Genomic DNA, 8,484 nt, shown 5'->3' on the forward strand with positions numbered 1-8,484 from the left:
TCTCCATCATCGACCGTGTACCAGGGCTGAGGCACATGGTGCGGTCGCTGCATGTCTTCAAGCATGGGAAGGAGCCAGCCAAGGTCATTAAGGAAGCACTGTCCAAGGCACTTGTCAAGTACTACCCTTTCGCCGGGCGGTTCATCGACTCGGAGCATGGTGATGTTCGCATCGCTTGCACCGGCGAGGGTGCTTGGTTTGTCGAGGCTACAGCGAATTGTAGCCTCGAAGACATTAAGTACCTCGACCACCCCCTAATGGTGTCTCAAGATGAGCTCCTCCCAAACCCTAGCCTGGAGATAGAGCCCCTTGATCTGCCTTTGATGATGCAGGTGTAGCTTCTTAATCCTCACAATTATTTTATGCTACATTGAAAAAATAGTGTCTCAAATGCTTGCGAAAGTTGGGTATATATACATCATGAGATGCTAACTTACCTAAACTTAGTTACATGACATCTCAATAATCTACCATCTGCCAACTTAATTGAGCTAAACAGGTATCACTTGCAATAAAGGAGCTTCTCATTGTTCTCTTCATCATGTAGTTGAATGCAGCAATCAAGGAGGCAACTTCAATCTACATATCTTTTGGTTTTATGCCAAATTAACCGTACAAGATTTTGGTTTTATGCTATAGGATTCTTCTACTTTACTTGGACCTTTATTATGGTGTACTATTGATAGGGAAATATTCCACCACATATGCTTTCACGGCATTTTCCTCTATGGAGAAATTCCAACCTTTCTCTTAAACGGGAGTTTAGCATGACTTTTTTAGATTGATGTGAGTGTGTTGTATGTTCAGTCCACCAATGCAGACTTCATTATTTTTAGGTCCTTGTGGAGTGACTTTGAAGAAATTTTAAGACAAGTTAATTATCAGAAGAATCCCATTTTATTAAGATCAGGTTAAAGGTCATACGTCGCTGATTGTGCTGTAGAGGGCTCTAACCACCTAATCTTTTGTTCTTATGAAGCAGCCCACGGTATTTGAGTGGCCGGGTGAGCTGTAGTCGGCAACTTGACTTGGACGAGTAGTAGGTAAAAACTCCCTCAACCTTGACGCGGCAAGGAGGCATAGGTGGGTTTAGACACGCCCTTTTCTGTTTTTTTTTTTAGATTTGTTCCGAACCCGACCCGAATCAGACCCGGACCCAACCCGAACCCGACTCGGACCCGACCCGACCCAACCCGATCTTCAACCGGGTCGGGTCCGGGTCCAAAATTGGGACCCGAACAAAAAACCGGGTCGGATCGAGGTCACCTAGGACCCGACCCGACCCATTTGCACCCCTACCTATGATGGGCCCAGTCTAACCCTTTATTTAGAAAAGTAGGGTTTTGAATAATAAAATTTGTTCATCATTTTTTTTATAAAAAATAAATTAATTAAACTAATCAACATCAAAAAATAAACTAAATCAAAACTTGAAAGAAATATCTATCACAGCCATCCATAACATACATTTCATAACCAAGATTTAACTTATTTGTACACATGTTTTACTTCAAAAGACTGAAGGGCTGGTACCATAACGTACATTCCAGATGATTAGCAAGATATGATGCCATCCACCCTACTAAACTGTTAACTTCTTTGTACATATGTTTTACTTCAAAATACCGAAGGACTGGTACCATAACGTACATTTCAGATGATTAGCAATATATGATGCCATCCAGTTAACTTCTTTGTACATACGTTTTATTTCAAAATACTGAAGGGCTGGTACGTACCATTCTCCAACAATTTTGTTGGGTTTAATACCTAAAGTAGTCGGATCAGAAAGTTACCTGGACCAAAATAAATCTTTATGGTCACTAAATAAATCTTGGTTGGTTTTCGATCCTAAACCTGGACCAAAATCCCCAGCATAATTAGATACAAAGATCAGCGTAAACTCGCTTCATCAATGGATCATGTCTTGATCTAAATCTTAGAGGCTCACATCCAGAAGCAACGGACGGTACACTATCTTCTCCACATTCCATCCTGAATTTTTTTCTATGGAGTTATTCATACAAGTATACAACCTGATTCCTGCAAAGCTTAAACTCCAGCTCCCAATCTCAGGTAACAGAATTCACCTGCGGCGGATTCGTCGTGGGCCTTATCTCCGTCCACACCATCGCCGACGGCCTCGGCGCAGCTCAGTTCATCAACGCCGTCGGAGAGTTTGCTCGCCGCCTAGCCAAGCCCACTGTCGAGCCGGTCTGGTCCCGGGAACTCATCCCCAACCCACCCAAGCTCCCTCCTGGACCCCCACCAGCCTTCCCCTCCTTCAAGCTCCAGTACTCCACCATGGACATCTCTCAGGACCGCCTCAGCCAGGTCAAGGCCCAGTTCTTCGAGCAGACCGGCCAGAGATGCTCCACCTTCGACGCCGCCATTGCCAAGACCTGGCAGGCTCGCACCCGGGCCATCAAACTGGACGCAGACGTCGACGTGCATGTCTGCTTCTTCGCCAGCACTCGCCACTTGTTGCACCAGGTATTGCCTGCAGAGGGTGGCTACTACGGCAACTGCTTCTATCCAGTGACCGTCACCGCCGCTAGCGGTCGAGTGGTGTCGGCGGAGCTCGCCGACATTGTGAAGATAATCCGGGATGCGAAGGCTAGGCTGCCTGCCGACTTCGCCAAGTGGGCGGCCGGAGACTTCATGGAGGATCCTTATGAGCTCTCATTCACATACGACTCGTTGTTTGTCTCAGACTGGACTCGGCTGGGCTTCCTTGAGGTCGACTATGGCTGGGGGATGCCCATCCATGTCATACCTTTTGCTTACTACGAGTTCATGGCGGTGGCCATCATTGGAGCACCACGAAAGCCCAAGAATGGTGCTCGGTTGATGACGCAGTGCGTCGAGAAGGAGCACTTGGAAGCCTTCCAAGATGAGATGAAGACCTTCTGAACTTGCACTAAGAAGTGCAGTCCTTCTAGAAAGATTCAAGTGCGTATGATGTGGGCATTCGACAACAATTTGTAGTTATTCTATGGTTCTTCAATTATCTACTAAGAGTGTGATTTGTCTTGAGTCTTACTACTAGAAGAGTGTTGTGAATTGAATCATGTTATTTGAATAAAGGTTGCAGGGGTTCGAGTTGGAAGCATAGGTCATGCCATTTATTTAACATGTCTTCTTTTTCATTTTTCTTTCTTTTTATTTTTGTTAGAAGGGGAGGGCTAAAAGCCATTCAATTTATTAATATATATATATATATATATATATATATATACAGGATTAGGAAGAAGAAAGAAAGGAAAAAAAGGAAGAAAGATATAAAAAACCAAGGAAGAAAAGAAACAAGGAGATCCATAACAATAAATGAGCTTCTTGCTCTTTGGAGTTACCCAAACTGAACCCATGTTTGAAGAGGAGCCATGAGTACTACAGCATTGGCAGCTCTCTCCTTGGGTGGGGGGAAAAGAATTATTGTTTTTTCCTTCCAAAAAGTCCAGCAGATTGCAACAGCTACCTTATCCCAAGCTACTCTGAAAGGCTTTACTAATTCAGTTTCTTCTCCAAATAATCCAAGCACCGGGATAAGAAAGGAGGATATCCTCGGAACTTGATCTTCTTCTTTTTTTTTTGATTGAAAAAGGCATTCATATAGATCTCGCATGAGTCTAGCCTGCCAAATCAAAAGGAAGAAGGTGATACAGAGGGTGAGGTATATCTCCAACCCTGGTCCAAATCACTCCATCTGAATGCTAGGCCACGAAGGAGGCGACCCAGTCTACCGCACTGTTCACCTCCCAATAAACATGTGCTACCTGAAAAAACTTGTCTCCCTGGCCAGACTGCGGATCTTGCGAAGTATCGGATGCTCGTCTCCATCCGGACCTCCTCTCCGTATCCAGTCAACTACTGTGATCTGTTTATAACATGTCTGTTTGTTGAAGACAAAAAAAAATTCGTTTAACCAGAGTAGCTGCTTTCAATTTGGCTAAAACTTGTAACATTATATCCTTGGGACGTAGGCACCGGATCTGTATTTTGTTGTACTTCGTAACGCATCCTATTCGCTTATGTGTGGTGTCTTCTGTTCCACTGATATGTTATATCCCATTCTTCTCACTTGAAGGAAGGTTAAAAGCAGGTACACAATATGATAAACAATTAATGTGAACAATACGAAGACGGATGAGCCTAGCTGCCCAAGGCTTTTCAATTGATAACATGTCGCAGTGGAGTCCGGCAAAGATGGCTGAGGTTGTAGTCAGATCTGACTTTACGTAACAAAACAAAAATATATTGCAGCTATATCATTCTAGTCTGAGTACAGACCGGAACTTAGAGCATGGTTGGTTGGAGGGAGTTGGGCTTTAAAATGGAAATAGAAATGAGGGACTCTCATTTCAGCTGTTTGGTTGGGAGAAGTCTCATTCCCATTTGGATTCCAGATAGACTGCAGATGCCCCAATTCTTCAAAATCCAATTTTTACTTTTTTCTAGTATTCAAATCCTATTTCGATTTTGATTTTGATTACAATCACGAAAAAAACATGTTGCGAATATGACCATTCCGATTTCTATTTTAATCCATTGTAAAACTAATTGCAATTGCAAATTCGGTCACCAACCAAATGCACCCTTAATTAGGGGTGGCAATCAGGTCGGGTTGGACATAAACGGGTCGGGTCATATATAGGTCGGGTCAGAAAATCATAAACCTGAACCCGACCTGTTTATTAAACAGGTCAGAAATTGCAACCTGAACCTGACCTGTTTAATAAACAGGTAACCCGACCCGACCCGTTTAACCTGTTTAATAAACAGGTCACCTGTTTGCCCAACCCGACCCGACCCGTTTAACCTGTTTAGTCTAACCCATGCTGACCCGACCTGTTTAACCTGTTTATTACTATTATTTTTCCAAAAAAATGACACTCTCATTCTAAGAAAGCTACAGTATTTTGTATAACATGACGGCATGCATCTTGGGGTTTTACCAGCATTCAAAAAAATCTAGGATTGTAACTGGATTTTTTGACATTCAAAAAAACAAAGAATCCGCTGGAACACATTCAAAAAAACATTTTTTTGACAACTGGAACATCTCCACGGATCCGCTGGAAAGAGAATCAACAAAGAATCACTTCAAAAAGGCAATCAAAACGCAAAAATCGGAAAACCCTCACGAAGCAGATAATTCTTCCAAAAACCACAGAAAATAAAACAAATGCGGGCGCAAAGGAGATCCTCACGAGATCCAGCCGACGCCTCCGGAGATCGCCGCTCCGATCTGCCTAATCACGTCAAAACAACGAAACGGCGACACAGATACCGAGCAATCAACCCTCCTCTTTCCCCTCTCGATTCAGACGACAAAGATCGTGTTGGCTTTCTTCTTATCTCTCGTTTTCTCTCGCTCAAATTTCTGGTTCTTTTTTCTTCGGTGGCGAGGTCTGATGACGAGTTGGAGGAGAGGGCGGAGGCGGTGGTCTGGAGGAGAGAGCTTGGGAGGCGAATCGGGAGGAGAGGCGACGGCGGACGGCAGCACAAACCCTAAATCCCTAAGGCCACGAACTCACGATTCACGAAGTCGAGAAGTCTCAACTCTCAAGTCACGGGCGGTGTTAAACTTAAACCTTAAACGGGTCGCGCTGAAATTGGGCCGACGCGGGAAGTTGGGCCGTTGGGCTGATGCAAATAAAACGGGCTGAACTCTGAAGCGGGTCTATCAGCCCAATAGCTAAACGGGTTACACGGGTCAGACAGTTAAAACCCGTATCTGACCCAATTAATAAACGGGTCAGACATTTAAAACCCGTATCCGACCCGAACCCGTTTAGACCAAACCCAAACCTGTTTATGGCGGGTCGAACGCGGGTCGGGTTGGCGGGTCGGGTCATATTTTGCCACCCCTACCCTTAATGCTCCACGCTTGCTGATAACAAAAGCCATACCAAACTATAGGCAAATGGAAATACATGAATTCCTACTGGCTTGGATCCCAATGGCGGCATCCAGCAATTTTCCAATTCTTCTGTATGATATCATAGTGTTTGGCATGAGCTTTCAGATTCACTCACAACTAAAACTATTTTTGAATGCAGTTGGATGCAGGTGGAACGGATGGCTTGTTTGGGGTAATATAGCTTGATCATGTAACATGTTCTTAGAGTGGATCCACTGCACCTAGAACATGTAGATATCATCTATAACCTGATCCACGAAAGCTTTGATCGGAAAATGGCAACCATATATGTGTTATAATCCAAATAAATGATAGTGAAAGTGTGGACAAAATACTCGGTGATTAATAATTTCGGAAGATAGATGGACAGGTGAACTCTCACCATCTTCACTCGGTGATCCATATCCAATCTGTCCACAAAATGGCTTATTTAGATGGACAGGTGAACTCTCATTATCCTACCTTGTGATTTCAATTTCACTCAGTGGTCCATATACAACATGTATTCAAAATGAAATTGTACCTTTCGACCCAAGCTCTGACCAAGTAACCCTAGTTCTAAATTGACTGGACTATTCAGAAAGCTTGTAATTTCGGCTTCACTCTAGGCAATGTTACAATAATCCAGCTGTAGAGGATAGGTGGATAGGTGAACTCTCACCATCCTCTGTTTTGCCTAATATCTATCAGATATGTGATGATGGAGATCTATTAGTTGCAAATGCTTGCATTGCGGTGAACAACCGGACCACTTTGAATTTCTCAAAACAATTGGACCATGAGTTTGGATCCTCTGCGGTGTGTCTTTTGCATCAAAGGGGGCTATATAAGCTTTGATTACCACTGCATCATCCCATCGAGGTGGTGAACAACTGGACCACTTTGGATTTCTCAAAACAATTGGGCCATGAGTTTGGATCCTCTGCGGTGTGTCTTTTGCATCAAAGGGGGCTATATAGGCCTTAATTACCGCTGCATCATCCCATCGAGGTGGTGAACAACCGGACCACTTTGGATTTCTCAAAACAATTGGACCATGAGTTTGGATCCTTTGCGGTGTGTCTTTTACATCAAAGGAGGCTGTATAGGCCTTGATTACCGCTGCATCATCCCATCGAGGCGGTGAACAACCGGACCACTTTGAATTTCTCAAAATAATTGGACCATGAGTTTGGATCCTCTGCGGTATGTCTTTTGCATCAAAGGAGGCTATATAGGCCTTGATTACCGCTGCATCATCCCATCGAGGAGACGGCCGTCAAACATGGTCAAACAAGGTATATCACAAGAAATATTGGTGGTTGTCTGATAGTCGTTCATTTCTATGATGGGATGATATGATGGAGATCCGAGGCCTATACAGCCTTGTGGTGCAAAATATTCTGTACTCCATCTTCTAACCAAGTTCTTCCCCAACCTCAACGCTGTACACTTCGAGATGAGATTGAGAACATTTGGCATAAAATCTTGCAATCTTTTCTCAATACAACATTGTAGAAAGCCTTTCAGGAAAAAGCTGTTTGGTTCCCTACATTTGGACACCAAATGCTGCATCCCAGTTGCAGGCGGACAGATGCAAGTGTTTGATTGTCTCTAACTGGACCAGATGCAAGTGTTTTGACCCTTTCGCTGCACCTAGAAATATATGCAACCAAACAACCACTAAAAGCAAAGGCATTCAATTGATTGATGATTAAAAAGAATGTCCTGACAATGGATAGTTAAGGAGAAAAGAAACTAGATCTCAATCATGGATTGCACTGTGTGTTCAGACTTTTTAGAAACTTCTCACCTTTTATTGCATCGTCCAATCTTTGGCAGCACTTCGAAATGCAACTGGAATCAAAGGTCGCCCTGTACCAAAGGCTCTCTTTGGACTTGAGAAATAGGAACATCAAGAAAAGCTTCAGAATTGGTTGGGATACCTTGGTTATTTTAATATTTTGGTCATTTGGCTGGAAAGAAAACACTAGAGTCTTCTTGCAGAAAACTACCTCAGTTGATGACCTTCCTAAAAAGATAACTTCTCTTTATGGGCTAGCATCGCCTTCTTCTTGATTCACTCAATGAATTGGGTGGATAGTGTCACAACTCAGGACCTCACCCAAAATGGCTAGCTAGAAAATATTATTTGGGTTCCTTGATCCTATATAAATACCCAAGATCTATTGAAAAAAATAATTTGTAATTTTCTGGAAGCATGAAGAATCATGTGGAAGAATCTAGAAGATGATGGATGATTGATTAATCATGTGGAAGAACCTAGAAGATGATGGATGAAGAATCATGTGGAAGAACCTAGAAGATGACGGATGATTAATCATGTGGAAGAACCTAGAAGATGATGGATGAAGAATCATGTGGAAGAACCTAGAAGATGATGGATTAGTCTTCAAGTATGAAAAATCACGAGGAAGATTCTGTCTAGAAAATTCTATCTAGAAAATTCTGTCTAGGTTCATAAATATGAGAAGCCGAAATCAGTTAGTACAAGCAAAAAAATATAAACAAAAACATGTTTTGAGCAGCAGCTAAAGTATTCAAAAATCTCTCAAGTTTTT

General features: G+C 42.9%; 1 protein-coding gene across 1 annotated transcript; it reads left to right on the top strand.

Moving 5' to 3' along the window:
- Positions 1-5: 5 nt before the first annotated feature.
- Positions 6-3,151, top strand: LOC103720057 (acyl transferase 4-like; the record flags this gene model as incomplete). Its single annotated transcript, XM_008809585.3, has 2 exons — positions 6-332; positions 2,077-3,151. Coding segments are annotated over 2 exons (1,164 nt in total), but the record flags the coding sequence as incomplete, so codon positions are not given.
- Positions 3,152-8,484: the final 5,333 nt, after the last annotated feature.

The sequence above is a fragment of the Phoenix dactylifera genome, unplaced genomic scaffold (assembly GCF_009389715.1).
Source record: "Phoenix dactylifera cultivar Barhee BC4 unplaced genomic scaffold, palm_55x_up_171113_PBpolish2nd_filt_p 001380F, whole genome shotgun sequence".
NCBI lineage: Eukaryota > Viridiplantae > Streptophyta > Magnoliopsida > Arecales > Arecaceae > Phoenix > Phoenix dactylifera.